At 40.3% G+C, this 20,239-nt stretch overlaps 2 protein-coding genes across 4 annotated transcripts in view; one reads left to right on the top strand and one right to left on the bottom strand.

Moving 5' to 3' along the window:
• Positions 1 to 913: 913 nt before the first annotated feature.
• Positions 914 to 4,818, bottom strand: LOC102201730 (serpin H1-like). Its single transcript, XM_005740158.1, has 5 exons — positions 4,613 to 4,818; positions 3,151 to 3,774; positions 2,965 to 3,063; positions 1,856 to 2,088; positions 914 to 1,775 (listed from the first exon to the last, which is right to left on the bottom strand). The coding sequence occupies exons 2-5, from the start codon at positions 3,746 to 3,748 to the stop codon at positions 1,473 to 1,475; spliced, it is 1,233 nt and encodes a 410-aa protein (XP_005740215.1). The 5' UTR covers positions 3,749 to 3,774; positions 4,613 to 4,818; the 3' UTR covers positions 914 to 1,472.
• A 3,467-nt stretch (positions 4,819 to 8,285) lies between these two features.
• Positions 8,286 to 20,239, top strand: part of gdpd5a (glycerophosphodiester phosphodiesterase domain containing 5a) — a 28,518-nt gene continuing 16,564 nt past the window's right edge. For all 3 annotated transcript variants that reach the window (XM_005740155.1, XM_013912668.1, XM_013912667.1), the window contains exons 1-2: positions 8,286 to 8,572; positions 14,691 to 14,864. In XM_005740155.1, coding sequence (XP_005740212.1) covers positions 14,748 to 14,864 — 117 coding nt within the window. In that variant the 5' untranslated portion in view covers positions 8,286 to 8,572; positions 14,691 to 14,747. The remainder of the gene's footprint in view (positions 8,573 to 14,690; positions 14,865 to 20,239) is intronic.

The raw sequence follows: 20,239 nt of genomic DNA, 5'->3' as shown, positions 1-20,239 counted from the left end.
ACGAAGGTTTCATGTAACGTATAAGTGCATATTTCGTGTATATTTTATATATTTTCTTTGTAAATATGTAAACATCATAGTACTTTTTAAGCTTGTAACCTAAAAAATATTGCAATGGCAAAATGCTATTGCTGGTTCACTCCATAAATATACATAATCCCACCATTCTACTACCAAAAAAAAGGGTTGGCATGGTGGGCTGTTCTCTTCCCGTACACATTAAAGTGTGGAGTATGTTAAGTCATAGCAACACTAAACAGTATCAAGACGTTATTACTACGTCAGCAACAATTAGACAGAAATGTGTCACACAGCTCAAGCAAAGAGGAACCACTGAACGATACAGTCTGAACAAATCAGTAACACAATGTAAACAGTGTGTACAGTGACGATAAAACAATAGGCGGGGCGGGGACTGATACTTCCACTGGTATATAAATCTCTAGCTGTGTGTTTCTATATGAAAGGCAGAGCAATTAACCACCCGTTCACCATTGACTGTAGAAAGCTACAGTGCAATTCATGCTAAAGAACTGTGTTCACTATATTAAAAATGGCATGCACACACTGCAACAGAAAGGAAACACATGTCTTTTGTCTAATTGTTATTTTTCCTTGTGCATGTGTCATAAATACAGATGGCCTTTAGGTGGTGTGTTGAGCTGTGCCGTGCTGTTGACAATGACAGTGTTTATCTTTAGTATTGATTCTTGCATGCTTTCCTAGGCCCTACTTACTTACCTAACCGATTTTCTAGCCAATCAAATGATGGATCATCCATTAATTTTATGTTTTGGAGCAGTTGTTATTAGGAAATTGCTGATGTGACGATAACCATGTCCTGGAGCAGCAGCCACGTGTTTAGGTCACAAAGTAAAGGGCAGCATCCTAAAATAAGGATAAAACCTGCTAGTTCTTTTTTTATATACTTTTATTGCAAAAACTGGACATTTAAAACAGCTCAATCATATTTTGCTTTGCTAAACCATGTGCGCACAAATCGAACTGCATTCAGGGTGACTCCAAACAAAGACAAGTGGACACAAAAAGGTAAGGAAGCTTGTAGGATGTGCACATTTTACATAATTTTTTAAGACTTAATGACACCAGAAACCTTTTTCGTGCACAAATTCTGATGTTACTGCTACTTTATTAAAACAAAGTGTGCTTTAACAAAAACTTTAATATGTCATACTTAATGTAAGTATTCAGTCCATAATGTGACATGCCAACATACAAACAAACACACACACACTGAAATATTAACAACTGTCCCAAATTCAAAGATGTGCACATCGCCTCATACAGTAATTACAAGACAAACGTTTAAGTTGTGTATTATGGAATGTTGTTGCCATGTGACATAAAAGAGTGCTCTTACATAGTATCAGATGTACTCTTCATTTCTCAACATGCTGCAGTATAAAATCTACACTCATGATAACAGCCAAACATCTAACTTACACACATGGTTACAGTTCATCTCTCATCTTTTCACCCTTTGGTCGGACCATCCTGCCAATGAACAAGATGGAGCTTGTTTTCTGGTCCTTTACTAGGAAAATAAAGGGGTGGTCAGCGTAGAACAGTTTAGGGTTTTTCAGCTTGTCTGTGCCAAAGATACTGGTATCAATTTCATTTCCATCAGTGTCCCATTCCAAAGCAGAGGCGTGGAACACACTTGACAAGTAGAGGTCCTTCTTCCCAGAGATGTTGGAAAAGTCAGCTTTAGATTTGTCCACAGCCTCGGTCAGGCCCAGCTCCTGGAGGTGTTTCTGAGGAGTAACATGAAATGTTTATAGTGACAATGTAAAAGAGTGTTCTGTGGTAAGGCACAAATTCTTTAATTGTTTACCTGCAGATCATGACTGACTTCCATGCTGACTTTGGGCAGAGACACAGCTATAGCTGTCTCCTGTAGCAAACCAATCCATTTATCCACCTGCTTCTTGGTCAGCATCTTTTCCAGTCTATCCAAAGGTTCCACATGGTAGGGCATGATGAATACCACAGTGGACTTCTTATGAGATAGAGGCATGCTCAGGATAGATAACTTATTGTCTTTGTCATCATAGAAGCCAAAGAGACCTGATGAAACAAATTAATTACAAATATCATCAATCTGTCCATGAGAGTCTCTTAAAATTTCTGCTGGTTACAGTTTTCAAAAAAAGAAAGTGTTACATTTATTACTCATATTTAGTTTTGCATAATGTTGGATATTGAACTGGTAAATGCACAGCTGTTAACCACAGTTTTTACAAACTCCCTAGATAGTATATACTGGAAATTGTTTCTGTATAAATGGGAAGAAATAATCTTACTGTGCCCGGCATTTGTAACTACTCAAACCATTTACTAGTGAGTTGAAAATTCAGCGAGTTATGATCTTTTTTTTTTTTAATTGTGAATCAAGTTCCTACCTACAGATACAGTATGATAATAATATTTCCCCAGACATTATTGCAGTTATTTGGACTCATCTCTCTCGTAAACAATAGTGAGAAATATCATTTTACTCATAAATATCTATGTTTAATTAACATGTGTTGTGATCTTAAAGTTGTAGTAGTATCAGTAATAGTAGTACCTATAAATACTTTCACATTTTTCGAAAAAGACTGATTTTATAGGTCATTGCACTTATGTTTTAGCTGAATTTGGCATAAAGACTAAACAGAAAGCTAGCTTAGCTATGCTAGCTAAAAATCCTTCTACCGGAAGTTTTGTGGCAGAGACTTGATGTCTCTATTCAAGGCAATGAGTCCCTAGTCACTCCCTCATTCAATAGTGAAACATGCACATGTAAAGAGTGGAGTTATATTGTTTGTGGGTTTGCGGGTGCTACTTTTTCAAGCCCTGTGATCCTCTGGAGCAGTAACTTTTCGATTTTCCCAAAATGTTCTACCATTCCTAGTCTCAAACTGTGTTTCTGAACAAGCTGATAGGAATGTCTCCAGCTACCTGTGCGATGCATCATCTGTACTGAAACAGTGTAGCTACGTGACACCATGAATCCACGGTTATCCACCATCTTATGATGGAACTGCTCATCCCAGTGACCTGAGAGAAAAAACATTCAGTTAATTTTAGGTGTCTTTTAGGGAACAGTATAGAATACTACATGTATACACAGCCTTATCCACTCACATTTGAAAAACATGGCACTGATGATCATCGCCCCATCAGTCTTTTCTACATTCTTGGTCACCTCAGGCAGTTTGCCATCAGTAGACTTGGCTGCCCATTCGTTGATGGAGTTCACAGCATTCTTCTTGTCTCGGAAATTGATCTTTGAGTGCTCACAATTATAGTGCTTTTTGCTGCTTTTGACAAAGTCTTCCACAAAAGTGACAGAGCTGGGTCCATACAGGCGGTTGCTAATCTTCCAGGTGATGTTGCGAGTCTTTGGGTCGCTCAACTCTATGAGCAGCTCAGCCAAACTGGGGTGGAGATGCTCATCTTTAACTTTAGCTACATTCAGGATGGTTTTTACCTGAGAGGCAGTGGAGGCCTTTCCCCCAAGAGCCACAAGACCCAGAGAGGAGGCCACGACGACGGGGGAAATGATAATGTTCTCTACATTTTTGTCTTTTACCATGCTCTGGTAGACACTGAAAGCCAAATTGGCAGTGCTGTCAGCCAGGATGGTGGCATGGTTACTCAACACTTTGTCTTTTGATGTGGAGGTTGCTGCCAAGGCTGCAGTTGTCAGAAGGACGAGAGATACGAGGTTTGTTGCCCACATGGTGTAATGTTACTAAAAGACAAAACCTAAGAGAAGACATGAAGACAAACAGTACATACTTAGGGTTTACTCTTGAGATTTAGAAGATGCAAGCTGTGGTAGGCTAGTAAGTGTGGTTTAGCCCATGCCATTTAAAGCAGCTCTCTGTGCAAACCTCAAGCAATGACTTGTATAACAGCCACGTAGGCAGCTTCAGGGTGCACTGTGTCTAAGCCAAAACATTGGTCAGCAAGATTTGAGTTGTTCATGACTTGGGAGTGGGAAAAAACTTAACATACATAACATTCTCTAATGGAGGACTAAGTCTGGTTGATGCTCATTGGTTACTTGTGGTGAGGGAAAAGTGGCCACTCACTGACGCATGACACACCCCTACAGCAAAAGACGCGTTTTTTAGAGCAGTTCATGTACATAGAGCGAACGTGTACTTTAGGGAGGACAGGCTTTATGCATATCACCACTTAGAGATGTAGTTCAGAGATGTTTACATCAGTCTAATTGAGCAGGTCACAAGCAGTTCATTTTTCTGGACATGTGACTTAGTATGAATGACACTGGCATTTAAAACATGTAGATAAAAGAAGGAGAGGCGTCCCTTGTTACAGATTAAATCAGGTCAAAAGGTGTAGCCAACTCCCTGAAAGTCTGGACTGTCATGCAGTTCTAGTTATGTGCAGCAGTTGCTTTGCTTTCGCACTACTTGGAGGAACTACATGGCTGTAAAGGAATCTTTAACCATGTTAAAGATAGACAGACTTTTTGGCCTCTTTTCACATGCCTGGACATTTCCCACCAGTTGATGGACGCCCTCTACTCTCTCCCTCCCTCTCCATGCTTCCCGTGCTCCGAGCACATTCATCTTACCTTATTGGGTCCTTTGAATAACTCGGCAGGTTTATCGTCAAGCTGCTTACAAAAAGATCCCCCCAGCACTGACCTGACCGGTATTAAGTGAAAGTATCTGATGGCAAAGACAGAAGTGTATGAGACGATTTCCCAGGCCCCAGAGCATGAAAATCTCTGCCCTGGAATCAGATTTCCAGGCCAGTCCCGCCCATGTGGATGAGTGGGTGAAGAATCCTCACCCTCCCAGGTCCTAAAGCCTAAAACTTTATTTCACGGAGAGTAATCAAACAGTTAACACTTAAATACTCAACTTACCATCTCATGACCTCTACTAAAGTTACTCCCGTGACTAACTGTATAAGACCTCCCAATCATTAACAAAATCTGCATAATGTATGTTGTACTTTCAGTAACAGAGAGGCGTCTGGCTGAAGAAACCAGTATGCATAAATATAGTCCTGTTTATGTGGTAGCTTCATTACTGTTCTTCTTCACGATAAAACGACATGCCTGCCAGCGCAGGTGTTTTTGCCATAGTGGCAATTAACTGTCTTTATAATTATCTCAGTATTTGCCCCCCCTCAACTTTTTTTCTCTCTCTTCCTCATCCTGTTGTTTCCTCCTCTGTTGCATGATTTGAAAGCCGCACAGACCACTGGGCAGCGGAATGTGGAGAACACCACTGAATACAACAGGAAGTTCTGTGAAGCAGTACAACTGCAACTAAAATCAACATTAACTAGATATAACTGCCGGGTACATATTACACAATAAGAAGACTGACTGTCCAGAAAGTAGTTTGGCAGGCGTTTGCACTTTAGTATTGCTGTAAGTGGTGAACTCTGTACACAATACCGTCAGATTAAATCTGCAGAGATGGTCTGATTTTCAGAACAAGCTTCACTAAATACCATATCTGATTCTTTCTGATAGCTGTGTCAGTACTCAAAACAGTATTTAGGCCCCATACTGTCTGAGTAGCTTTTTCCCCCATGAATCCTTCCTTCTTCCTCGTGTCATGTGTACTCTCACACTCCCACTTCTGTGTTTAGAAGTGGATCAGACAGCAGGAAGTTACAGAAGCAGTGGAAGCACGTCCGGTATAACACTCTCCTTGTGCTTTTACAGCACACTGTTCTTTCTTGTTCTTTCAATATGAATGGTTTGCAGAGAGACGCGGTCATATCAATAGGTAGATCACTCTCATTAAAACATTGCTATTTTAAATACATAAGCTGAGAAAGTCCTTGCAACTATCATTTTTATTACCATTCAAATAAGACAGGATAACAGTAACTGTATCTTTCTCGTGTTTGAGAGACTCTCTTGTTACAGCTGTTGAAATAATAATGTAATAATAATAATAATAATGACAAAACTCTGAGTTGGCAGAGTTGTACACCAGATGCTCTTACTGATGCAAACCTAAAGGGGATTTGTGTCTCTGGCTTGAATCAAACCAGTGACCTTCCGCTTGTGGATTGAATGTGTTACGACTAATGGCGGCAGAAAGATTTCAAATTGACAGTCCTTGTACTTTCCATGGCCGCTAGAGGCCAACAAAGAGCTAGTTATAGATAGGAGATGAAAATAAATCCTCTTATTAAGCGTTCCTGCTGTCACTGCCACTACAACCACTTACTCAGCACAGTTTTGTTAATTCATTTCTATACACAAAAATGTGTAGTAGGTTTTCTTTTGTGTGTGTTCGTGTGTGTGTGTGTGTGTGTGTGTGTGTGTGTGTGTGTGTGTGTGTTTTAAGCATCACAAATATCAGGCTTTACAAAATCCCTCTCATGGCATTTGTTCACATTCCAATAAAGTTCTTGTCGTCCTCAATATTTGGTTAAAAACGCTGCACCTGAGCGTGCATTTCATGTGCAAAGAAGTTCTAGCTGAGGTACCTTCATTGCCACTGCTAAATTGCCAAGGATTAAAGGGATCTTATGTAATTATCCAAAGCCAAGGGTTAATCTCTGACTGCTGGGCCTGGAATAGCCAGATCTCTTACAAGACTTTACTCATCTCCTCTCCCGCTTTGCCAGGTGTTGAGGTAAGGCACTGCTGCCATAGTCCTCTGTGGCCGTGTACATAATTATGTTCATAGTACAACAATCGTTTCAATTGTTTGAACAGTCTGAAAGGAGAATGGAGAGAGGAGTACTGGTGTGTTTCATTCCATGCTTCTCTTTATGCTGAGAGCCTTTTCTGAACACTTAAACTTACAAAAGGCTTTAAAAGGAACTGAATGATGTGAGAAATGTAATGCAGATGCAAATGTCGTGTTACTTTCTAGTTTTTGCTGATAACTCATTTTATCAGTTAGTTTTACAGTCAGTCTTAGCAGGAATTTTACAAATGGTAAAACAGCAGGGATGGGGAAAAATGGTACAATTACAAGAATGATTATGACTCTGCACCTGCATGTCATCCTTTGAGCCTGAGATCTGGCGGCCGCCCGACCCTGACCCTGCTGTCTGGTAAATTCCAGGAAACGTGGACATTTCCATGAGCCTGATGTCACGCTTCCCTCCTTGGCAACCTCAGCACCTTCCCCTGCAGAGGTTTAATTAAGTCATTTCTCTTACTATGAGCTCTTATCTTGAGCCTCCTTTCCTGAGATCTCCACCCACACTTTAAATGTGCAAATGTCCCTCAACTCCCTGAGAAATGTGAGATAATTCCTGTCACATTTTTCCTCTTTGTCCGATGATCTCTCCCAGTAACCAAATGTGTGCATCTTGGTTGATTCAAGATACCTTGTCATCCCCTTCTGCATCTCCCTCTGCCCTCAGCAAATTCTAATGTGTTACATTTTGCTTTGTTTTTGTGTGCAGAGAAGAAGTAAAGATGCACATTTGTAGCCACACATTGTGAACAATAATCCTAAAGCTTGTAGTCTTAAAGTCCTCTGAAATTATTGAAGAGAATATTTTTACATAGTTTGATTTTTTGCATCATTACAAAGTATTTCTTGTCATATTTATGGAAAGTCTGCATTAAAAGAAAACTCAATCTGAAGCCTTCTCAGCTTGGAACGAAGGACTATTTGGATAGTTTTCAGTTTAAATTTTGAGAGAAATAAAAAATCTAATTCATTACTGTGGGTTTAAAAATCTCAGATTTATTTCATTTGTAAAATGTAAATTCCAAAGGTGTTTTATATATAAGACATACACTATATATTTATATTACATATAAGGTATTATTTCAGTAAACCCCCTTGAATTAAAACCGAAAACCTGAACTTTATTCGCATCTTGAGTGTTTCATTTAAAATCCACAGCAGTGATGCACAGAGGGAAAACTACAGACACTGTAAAACTTTGTCCAACAGATTATGGATCTAATTGTTGTTCAGATAAGAGGATTTTTATATCCAGCACATTTGGCTTTTAGCATTAGCATTTTGGGCTATCAGTTGCCCAAAAATGTGCAGCAAATTTCTCACTGGGATCCACTGACCGGGATCTCCAGACCCACTCAGAGTGAAAGTGCTGCTCAGGTCCACTTACCCGACAGAGAGAGAGAAGTTACCCCACTGCAAGAAATACCCCACATTTCAACAGGTGCTGCCGTGCGTTGGTCAGGTGTAAAAACTGCGGAGACAGGATGTTTCTTGCAGTGTGGGCCACAGTTCCGCCCACGAGTGTCACAGGGATTACAGTTAGTATTCACTCTGCTATGAACGCTAATGTAGGTGCATCTGTATCCAAGCAGAGGCAAGCTTTCCATTTATTACAAGGGTTGTTTTTTCCCCTCTCCTTTCTCCATTAGCTCTCTTGTCCGGATATAAAACACACTGATGCCGCTGCGTCTCTCACACTGCCACTCAAAGTAACCTGAAAGTCTTGTGTGGATCCATAAACTGCGAAGAGACGGCGTTATGTCAGCATCCATGGAAATACTGACTAACTAACAGAGGGACTGAGACTTTTCCAGCAGTGCCAGTGAAAAGCAGCCTGTAGTGAAGACGAGGTGAGTGTTTGTGCGCTTTATGGGATTATTGTCGTGTAAGCCAAGTGACTGCTCCTCAGAACTGTCACTTGCATCGCTTTGTTTCTGTTGTGTGATCAGTTGTTGACACTAAATTGAGTGATCTGTCCCGTTTGTCCCCCACAAATAATCTATTTTTCCAATACATGCTTATGTTAATTTCGTATAATTTCGACATAGGCACAGATAAATGGCAGATGAGGCAGCTAAAGATGAACATACAGTCTGTGCGTGATATTAATCGAGTAAACTGTAATGAATTGACAGGCTAGAGCCAGAAGTCCACAGGTGAATACTTTCAAACTATTTGGATAACTGAATTATTACTTTCTTTCTTTGAATGCTGAGCCCAGCGTCCCAGTTATGGCGCATTACTTTAATAGAACTGGAAGTATTATAGCCTTTTAAAGACTTTCATGGACAAAATGATTAAATGATCTGAATGTCAGATTAATAAATCTGAATAAATAATAGATTCATGTCTAACTGACATTGAATTAGGTATGAAACATTGAATTGTGTTGTTGTGCTGTCTTTACCTTCGAATATAAGGCGACTTTAGAATGTGAGGCGACTGTTGTGATTTGGGGCTACATACTGAATTGAATTGAATTCTTGAAAGCCATTGGACCAGGTTTAGTAAATGTTGTGAGACTGTAAATTACAAAACTGTTATGCTAATTTTTCCCAAGTGAAGCTTTAAAGTTACAGCATCATCATCTATCGAACTTCATAAACTTTAATTGCACCTGTTTCTTTCTCTTTGTGCTTCCAAATGTGAGTGGAAGACATATCTGACCATCAGTTTTTATCTGTCGGTGTATCCTGGCCATCCTGCAGCATTACCTCCGTTATTTGTCACATTTAAATCACATTTAACAAATTAAAGACTGCCTCGTGAGACTAGCAGGTGCTGCTTGGATAGGAGAACTAGATCTCACTCTAAAAGATGCTCCAAGTTTTTCTGATCACCTGATGATCAGAGCTCACTGGTTACCAGAGAGGCTTTGTTTCTAGCCCTTGCCCCGCTCCTCCTCCTTTTGAGTGCATAACATGTATGTGACACTAATGGAAATTCTATTTTGGGCAAAACCCACTGAAAGATTAGAGTATTATTAATGAATGCATATATAAATTTCATGAAGGAGTGAAGAATGGAAGCTTAAAAAAAGGAAACAGTGACCGAGATAAAGGGCTAATAATAGGCAGATATGGTAGAGGCTCTGTGGCAGTTGGTGGATTGAGATTTAGTGGATTATTGTATTGTTATTCAATGAGCGCATGTGTCCAACTCAACAGACAACCTGTGGCCTCACAGGCTTCCAGAAAGTAACCAAGCTACTTCTAGAAGCTGGCAACAAAGCAAAGAGAGGAGTAAAGTCCTCTCAGGTGAAGGGAATGTGCATGGGAGAAAATTCGCCCAAAGCCATCTGAAAGGCTGGAGAGAAGGAGAGCTGATGATAGAAGGACCCGGGTGCATTACAGATTTAAAATGAGACGTTTCCAGGCTTGTGCTGTCCTGAAACAATGGACACACTGTGACACACAGTAATATGTAACAGAAGTTAAAAGAAACAAGAGACGTTTCATTAATATTTAATAACATATTAGACCAGCGAGTCCAGCAGCACAGCACCTGCTGCTGTAAGTATCAGCAGGATGCAGCTGCTGTAATGAGCTAATACTGATGACTCATTACAGCCCATTTTCTATGGACAATGTCATAAACCACACTGCACTCCTAATTATCATTTAACTAGTGAAAAGTAGTGAGTCAATGCAGTTTCATCAGAATTTACATTTACTAGTCAGGACTGTTGTTGTGTGCTTGTTCACACTGTTTTTACTCAAACTTTAGTCAAACTTTCACTGCAAACATTTAACTGAAGGAGTATTCAAAGCTGTCTTTTGTTTCCCCTTGAACGATGGTTAAAGTCATTATTGCGGGACTACGTTACCTGCTGCCTGGCTCCAGACCTTTGAACGTTTCATATCTATTGAGATTACTGCTTTTATCTTGTGTCGTGTCACAAAACAGCAATTTTTAGGTTTAAAAAAATAGATGAATAGATAAATACATAAAATATAAAATAAAAAGTCTGTCCAATAAGTGTCAAAGCAAATGGTGAAACACCCCTGAAAACAGAGTAATAGCAGAATTCAGGTGAGGCTGCTCATCAGTGTTGGTCTCTGTTTTAAATCGAGTGAAAATGTGTTTCCACGTATGCCGTGTCAGAGTGAACTGCGTGTGATATGCTGACAATTCTGTCTGTCATCAGGCTACTTTACTTTGGTTGCACCGACTCTACCGTTTGTTGGAGCTCTGTTAGGATATCTTTTGTTCTGCTGAGCATGGCATTTGTTCTTTGCAATGATTAGCTTGGTCAGAAATATCAGACCACAGTGCTTTAAGCCAGACATCAGCCCATAGACTCTTTATAAACGTTGGACTGTGACATGGGACGTTTTTGATTACAGGTTTTGAAGCCTCGGTGTTATCAGCTTTTCTTTTTCTTTTTATTTGATAATTTTTTAAAAATAAGATGTTGGAGGGCTGAGTTATCACAAACGGCTCGTGACCTGAATTCATAAGATGAAGGTACCTGCTAATTAGTGCTAAGTAACAGACTAATCACTACTTTTGGTTACTTAACTTTTCCAAAGTGAACCCCTTTGATATATTATTTGTTATATAATTACATTAAAAATGTTCCAAATGGCACCAACACCACAAACTAAGTACAGAGGTCCAGCGCGGTGACTTGAATTAGTGGAGACAGCTGTAAAAAAGAAAAAGAAAAAAAAAGCAGTATTGAATAACTGAGCTGTCCCAGCTGGGATAGGCTCCAGCGCCCCCCGCGACCCTGAAAAAGGATAAGCGGAAGCGAATGGATGGATGGATGGATGAATAACTGAGCTGTAAGTGGACATTAGAAGATGTGCAGTTTTTGTTGCTTTCACCGTGGCTTAGTTTTCTGTTCCCACATCACTGCTGCTTGTGTCAGAGCGCACGTACTGAGGCACCACTTCTTCTTGCCAGCAAAGTTTTATTTCCTTATGCCCCGTTTATGCCTATGTCACATACAGTATGTGGGTGAATATGAGAAGAGAAAGAATAGTAATTCTGTCCTTCAACCCTCAGAGGTCCAAGCCATCATGGGTGGAAACCCTAAACCATAAATAAAATGCAAGGAGTTATGGAAAATTTTTGAACGTCAGTTACAAATTATTATATAATTTTCCCCCATATTCCTGATAACTGTGAGAGGTGTCTGAATGGTGTCCAAAGCTATGAGGAAATATTTTCTCTCTAAAGGAGGGTGAACTCACTGAGAAACTGCACCCAGAATCTGACCGATGTAGGCCGTCCTTAGTTTACTTCATAATGACCACAGCTCTGTGATGATAGCACCACGGTGACGCAGACAGACAATAGGCTAACCTGGCTGGAATAAGCCCACTGTGATTTCAGCTCCAGTTGGCCCTTGTCTGAGGACAGGGTGAGATTATGAATGCTGGAAATCTGCCAGCGCAAGCCTTCTTCAGGCCTGGGAGTTTCCATGTAATAGCCAGGCAGCAATGAAAGGACAGAGATATGCGAACAATTTCCTCTTTAAATACTGTTTATAGTTTTAAATTAGCAGTAAATGGTAGACAAATATTCACACGTAAACACTGAGAAGCCCTGAATACACAGCTCACAGTCCTTAGCGTAAGACACTTTCATTACTCAACAAGTATAGTTTAATGGGGGGGTATTATGCTGGCTCCAGCTCCACATACAGTTGCTGAGAAGTTTACACAGACTCATCATGGACATGAATGTCATGGTAATTTGCGGCTTTGTTGAACAGCTCTTTCCTGGAATGACTGTAAAGCACGAATCTATAATATAATCTCTAATCTAATCTCTTAATTTCTCCACAACGCCTATTAACCTACTGGTTAATAGTAGTTAATGCTCTTTGTCATCATAAAAAGAATTGGTTTTGGTCTTTTGAACTCATTGAACTGACCAATACTCAGAGCAAAGGGAAAGTCCAAGAAACTCAGTGAAGATCTACACAAGTTTGGAAGGTCTGACGGAGCCATTTCTAAATAATGGCTCCATCAGACAGACAATTATACATAAGTGCAAGACATTCAGATGTGCCATAGCTTTGCTAAGGCCTGGAAAAAGACCCAAACCATCTCCTCAGATGAGAAGCAATTAGTTTATGCATGCAATGGACCGGAAACTGTCTGAACACCAGTGTAACTGTCCACTGTGAACTCTGAGTTTTACGTTGCTATGTGTGCCAACCACGAAAGAAGCATCAGTATAATCTGGGACTGTTTTCTTGCTAGTGGTACTGGTGCTTTCTACAGAGGAGACAGACAAAATGCACACACTTAGACACAACTGCGTTTGGGACAATGATCCCAAACACACTTCAAAACTAGTTTTGAAATAGATAAAGAAGGCTAACATTAAGATTCTGGATTCTTCCTAAAGCCACTTAAACTCTGTTAAAAAGAGGGCTGTGTTTAAAACTTAGTTCCATCCCAGGAACCCCAGTTAAATGAACTCTACCAATTCTGCCAAGAAGACTGGTTAATTAACCTGGCAGAATTATGCCCAAAGCTTTTTGGTGGCTGTCAAAAGTACAATAAAAAAGTATGACTTGTTTGAAAGTAGTCTTCTAAAAAAATCTATGTTGAAATCAACTGATTACTAAAACAGCATAAAACTGCATTCATAACACTGAGCAACACTTAGGAGGACTACAAAAAGGTCTGTGAAGCTCCATATTCAGATACATCGAAGTATTAAGGAGTTAAATTATATATTTTGACCTGACCAGCGCACATGTCACCATTAGCTGTTCCACTATTAGCAATTACCAGTTAGCCACATTAGCCCCTTGTTATCGTTAAGCAGTTATCAGTGGGACATCTGGCTTGAGATTTATAGGCAGTGTGAGAATCTTGTAAGTCTTTTGCGAGGCCACTGATAAAGCTGATGAATGCAGAGGGCTCTGCTCTACAGTCGCACTTTCTAGGAATCTTTTCTAAGACTGAAATGACTGAATTCGTTGTTTTATAAAGCAGGAGAATGACCTTATCCATTGGGCTGTACACCTTTTGAAGAATAGGGTCATTTGTAGGACCCAAATCCTGTATTATTTGGATATTTATTGAGTATTTGGTTTGAAGGTTTGGGCGTCAGATATTCACTTTATAGTTGCTCACTTGGAGACTTTGTTATTAGATTTAAGCACTTACCTCTTTATTGTTACAAAAAAGACTTGGTACTGCTTCACAACCACTTATTGCTCTCCTGGGAAAATTTATATTTTTCTTTCTCTCTGCTGTGACAAACCATCTGAAGACATTTCATTCTCTAGAGCACCAATGTTAGGTGTTTTATAAACCTAAAGGGCCTAAGATCACATGCTTAGAACATAAACCTATTCCCAGGATCCAGGTTTAATTATAGATAGAATTGACACACCTTAGGTTACCTGATTCATTATAGTAAATGGAGGTTATTCCATGGAGAAACCATCTGAAAATTCTAATTAAAAAATCCCGGAAAAATGCGACAAAGAGACCAACTCCTTGAGAGCCTTAAAAAACAGTGCTTTCTATGGCAGCATTTTTAGCTAGCACCAAAGCAGAAAGATGTTCTCTGAACCAGACGTGAGTTGAGTGCAACACGCTGTCTCCTTCTGACTCTTTTTTTTACAGATGTTCAAGGGCTCAGACTATACCACACAGACATGTGGTATCAGCCTTCTCAGTTCTATTTGCCACTCTTAAACAACCATAAATCCTCACATGTGTAAAGACTGACGCAGCAACTGTAATTCATGCACCATATTATTATGGCTGTTTGAGACAAGGCTTACTATTGACTGGTGTATTGACGGTCTCTCACAGGTGTTGTGACTCCAAACAGGGTGCAGGGCTGTCAACATCTTCTTGTTGTTTTGTGAAAATATACCTCAGCGACATGACATGACACGGCATGTTGCTGAAAAGGGTAATTACATATGTGAAGTCTGAGCTAATGTTCGAAGGCTTATTTTGTTTAGTAACAGTTCTTCTTCTTCTTCAGGTTCCCAGTCCTGTGTGGGATGTTAACAGACTGGTGTCACGTTAAGGCTGAAGGAGCATGGTGAAGCACCAACCCTTACAGGTCTATGAGAAGCAAGTCTTTGTCTCCTTTGTCACTGGGATCTATGGTTGCCGCTGGAAGCGATACCAGCGTTCCCAGGATGAAAGCTCCAGGGTAAGAATATAGCTCTAACCATAAAGTATGGATGCTATAATAATAGTTAGAACATTGCAAATGCTGTCTTCGAAGTGTGCTATCAACAACATGACCTTTGTGCAAACAGTGTTGCCAACGTAGCGACTTTGTCGCTATATTTAGCGAGTTTTCAGACCCCCTTAGCGACTTTTTTTCTAAAAAGCGACTAGCGACAAATCTGGCGACTTTTCCTGGTGTTATTGGAGACTTATTTATGACGACTTTTTGACGTGAAAACGCGTATCGCTCTTACTCTCAACAAGCAGCGGGGCTGCCTTGGGCACCTCACCCGTGCCAAAGCGCTCACAGGCGGAGGACAGTCCTCCCCAGCTGCTATCAGAGCAGGAGACGTTCACACCTGTGCGTCCAAACGGCAAATGAATCGTGCATGAGCGAAGCCGCTGCTCCGCACTGACTGTAACGCAGTCAGTTCTTCCTTTACTGTTGTGCTGTTTTGTGGATCACAAGGTTTAAAACTACTTATAAACACACACACACACAGTAACTCCACCAGAGTGCCAATTTCGGGTCACTTTTGCCGGTCCAGGCCTGGATAAAGGAGCAGGGTTGGAATTGTGACATTAAAAAACAATAATTGCTAAAAGAAATTTAATTTGTAGTTCTAAATAAACTCTAAATGCATTTAGGACGTTTTTTACTCACTTTGTGTCTTCCACGATGTTATTTCTCTCTCCAACAGCGTAGGTTACAATTACATTAGCATGACCAATTATGCAAATTAGGCGATGACGTCATTTGGCGACTTCTAGCGACTTTTAGGACAGCCAATAGCGATTTTCCTTACTGAGGAGTTGGCAACACTGTGTGCAAACCTTTATGTAACCTTATTCTAATATGCCAATTATCACATAACAGACTGGTAATGACATAACACAGTCCTGCCTAGGCTGCACTGACACTGAGCACACCTCAGGCATAAATGAACTATTTTCAATGTTGTGGTTTCTAAGGCCAGATAAGTAGATCAGGCTGTCAAAAAGGTGACTACACAACGGGAGCCTAATATGTAATGTTCATCTAGGGTCCTGTTGTATTTATACCCTTATCACCCTTTATCTTTAGGCATTAGTCATTGTTAAAAAACAATATAATTTTTGACAACTTTACAGGCAATGTAATTCTTTTTTGAAATTCCAGGAAGTTCTTTGAATATGAAGTTCAAATCATGGTTTGTACATACAAACCACATGCGTACAAATACATAATGTGTATTTTCCATAAATGTGCAAAAGCACACTGATGGAAGCAGTATAGAGTTTTTATGCAGACTGAATAGCATCTGCTGAAGATCTTTCAGACTCAGTGACTCTTATATCTTGTATGGATGAATTATCAAGTGCATTATACTGTACAATCCATACACTCTCATCCAAAGTATGGTGTATGTCGAATTAGTTGCCACTTAAAATGATAATAATTATTCATTGTTATATATTACTAAAAACTAACACAATCTTAAACTAGCATGTATTCTTATTTGTCTCACTGGCATCTTCCTGCTCAGTGTGTCAAACAGGAGTTTGTTTGTACCTTTGGACACCAGGCTCAGTGACCGGTTTATGCCCGACAATATTTTCACGGACCGGCCTTTAAGGTGTCGCGGATAAATACGCCAAAATAAAACTAGTACCGGTACCGAAAAAAAGAAGATTTATTCATAACACACGTGAAAAGACCCAGGAAAACCGAGTTAACGATAAAAACGATAACAAAATAACGCTGAAAACCGATAAAACCCTGAAAACTATACATTTCACACCTGAGCCTCAACTCTCGCGGCCCGATACCAAACAACTCACGGACCCGTACCGGTCCGAGGCCCGGGGGTTGGGGACTGCTGGTGTAAACGAACTACAAAGTACAAAGAAACACTAAAAGAAGCAAACAAAAGATTAAATAGAAACAAAGACTCTTCCAACTAAGGAGCTTATGACTTGATGTAAACGAGAGACCATGAACCACTCCCTTTAACACACAGCTAATGTCGAGGACTTGAGAACAAGCAAGACAAGACAGTGGACTAAATACACATAACGAGGGGATGGGAAGCAGGAGGGAAACACAGCTGAAACGAATCCGATGTAACGAGACAGTGAGGAAGCAACACTGGATACGCTGAACACAGGACAAGAAACTATCAAAATTAAACAGGAAACATGAGACACACATTCATGAGACATTGACTGAATCCAGGGAACAGAAACAAGAACCTAAGAGAACCTAAAATGTCCAAAAACTAGAAAACATGGGGTCACAGATAAATGGTAAATGGTCTGTATTTATATAGCGCTTTACTAGTCCCTAAGGACCCCAAAGCACTTTACACATCCAGTCATTCACACACACATTCACACACTGGTGATGACAGCTACCAGGGGCGCACTGACAGAGGCGAGGCTGCCGGACACTGGCACCATCGGCCCCTGACCACCACCAGTAGGCAACAGGTGAAGTGTCTTGCCCAAGGACACAACGACCGAGACTGTCCAAGCCGGGGCTCAAACCGGCAACCTTCCGATTACAAAGCGAACTCCCAACTCTTGAGCCACGATCGCCCCCAAACTAAGATCCAGCGCCATGACAGGCTTACTTGTTAAACTGCAACAGGCTTTTGTGGGGTTTTCCATGATCCACTGAGTATTTCTCATTCACTCATCTCTTTTAACTTTCTATATTTATTCAACAGGACTGTGTTGAATCATTAGCAATGAGTAAACTGTGGCTGTCTCTCCCATAGTTTGCCTTTCATTTGCTCTCATCTTGGTCCCCTCACCTCGAAAAGGTCATTTCAGATGGGTGCACCTCTCTGAGCCTGATTTTGCCAGAGGCTTCTTTCTGTTAGAAGGCAGTTTTTTCTCCCAGCTGTGACCAAGTGCTTGCTCACAGGGAGTTGTGTGATTGTTGGAATTTCCATCTAATATTGTAACAGCTTTACAATTCAATTACAATTACAGTTTTTTATTCCTAAAGGTTGAAGATAAATCTATTAGTCATTCCACTTTTTTCAGTTGAATTCCTAAGAGACTTCTAGACCAAGCCCTAGTAACTGGGGAAAACAATCTTCACTGCAAAGCAAGTGATAGAATCAGTGCAGTGTTGGAATGTGAAGAGCAGAGTCAGACACCCAGCTGTATTGGATACCCACTGGGCAGCCACAGCTCCTGCTGCTGGATGTCGTCTTTATCACAAAGAGCCAGTGGCTCACCCATAAATTAGTCTATTTACTGAATGTGTGAGCCGGGCACTGATGATGTGCTGAGCAAGAGGATAAAAAACAAGCCCACAGCTGCCTCTCTCCCCACTCTGTCTCATTTACAAAGCTTCATGTAGTGACACACACTGTGCTTGAATATAACTAGAGAAGTTTGAATTTATTAAGTTTAAGGCTGTCTGCTTAGTCACGCTACACACGCTTTGATTGTATTTTGTTGGTAGACAGTCTTTCAATTCATGAACTTCTGTTTTGTTTAGTTTTTTTACTATGGGCTCTCTGAGTTTTACAATTTGACATGATTAAAGGTGTGTGAAGCAAAAATGTAATAGTAGGTATTAAATCATATTGGTGGAGTCTTTCTGTTCTCATTAGCCTCAGAAGGCCTGTGTTTCAGTGTAAAAGCTCTCATACCTGCCCATTAACATACAGCAAGGTTTGTTAAAAAGTAGAACAGTTAACATATTAATAATAGTGGATTGCATTTATATAGCGCTTTTTGGGACCCCTCAAAGCGCTTTACAATACCACTATTAATTCACACACTGGTGGAGGCAGCTACAGTTGTAGCCACAGCTGCCCTGGGGCAGACTGACAGAGGCGAGGCTGCCATATCGCGCCATCGGCCCCTCTGGCCGATGGCGAAGTGTGTTGCCCAAGGACACAACGACCGAGACTGTCTGAGCCGGGGCTCGAACCGGCAACCTTCTGATTACGAGACGAACACCCAACTCTTGAGCCACGATCGCCCGAACATTTAGCTAATGAACCTGAGACCAAACCACATCTAATATGAGAATAAATATTACCCTGCCCAGACAGCCACATACAAATAAACATAGCTATGTATCTGGTAGCTGAAAATGATGGTGCTGGATGATAAAAATCAAAAACCTTATCTGAGTTAATCTGGCTGACATCCCATTAAGGATCATTTTTCAGCCTGTTAGCTATTTTAAGCTCCATCTGTGGAAGTCTCATTATGTCCTCTTGCACTTCTGCCTCTATAGCGGACGCTGAAACTCCTCCACGGTTTATCCTTCAGTTTGATTTAATGTTGCCTTTGATGTCGGAAACGGGACGTTTAGGCTAAAGACTGTTTGGTAGCTGAATGGATGTCCACGTGAAATTTGTGTCAGTTTGTAAGAGAAGAATTGTACAAATTTAAGGTTCATGGTGAAATTACAGAGCACGCAGAGTAAGTGATCAGAGCTGGAACAATCTACCACAATCATGCACACCGGATGGTGTCTGGACTTGGCTGAAAAGCTGATATTGAATGGTAGCTTTTAATTGAGCAAGGTCAGTGGTATGTTTACAGTTTGCTATACTGTCTTTGGCCAAAGAGTTCTTGACTTTTGATCAGAATAATAAATTATAATAGTTTATATAATTTGCTTACTGTTTCTTTTTGTTTGCTCACTTTTTCACATTTTACCAAAAATCGTTGACTCCTCAGAATGAAACAACTGCTTTAAATTGAGGGGAAAAAAATAAAACCTGTTCTTTATTTGTATACAAATTGTTCAGTTTTCTTTTTTTTAAAATTTTTTTTGAGGGTATATGTGTCCTTGCATTGTCAGTGACCATGTTCAGCTCATACTGGTCTGATATAGACCAGTCTGTAGTGTATATAAATACCTTCTCCAACTTCCAACTGTAAGAGGTTCAGAGATTATTACATGGGTGTGCAGGTAAAGACCAAATGGCCGCACTAATGAATGTGTTGAGCCATCAGTGAAAAGCCTGTGAAAGGTTTTAGCCAGGAGAAGAGAGGCCATCCATCAGTGAAAATCTTCTTGGCCACAAAAACATGACAGCAAGGCGGAAATATCACAACAGCCAGAGGATCTTTTTAGTTTGTGTAGCAGCTACCGGGATCTTAAAGTTCCCTACTAGACCCCCACCATTTGTCTTACTGTATGAGTGCGAGACATGTTAAAATCCAGTGGCACCAAGGCATCATACAATAAAATAATGTGATTAATACATAAGTAAAAGAAATTCCTATACATGCCCCTTCCTGATTTCTTATGTTTTAACATGTTTGTTACACTTACATGTTTCCAATTTCAAATGTTAACACAGATGTTCAGAGTAAATACAGATTGTAGTTTTTTAA

Source organism: Pundamilia nyererei, unplaced genomic scaffold (assembly GCF_000239375.1).
Source record: "Pundamilia nyererei isolate P.nyererei 1_Seehausen unplaced genomic scaffold, PunNye1.0 scaffold00097, whole genome shotgun sequence".
Taxonomy (NCBI): Eukaryota; Metazoa; Chordata; class Actinopteri; order Cichliformes; family Cichlidae; genus Pundamilia; species Pundamilia nyererei.
The sequence above is the reverse complement of the archived record's forward strand: the minus strand, read 5'-3'. Positions and strand labels throughout refer to the sequence as shown.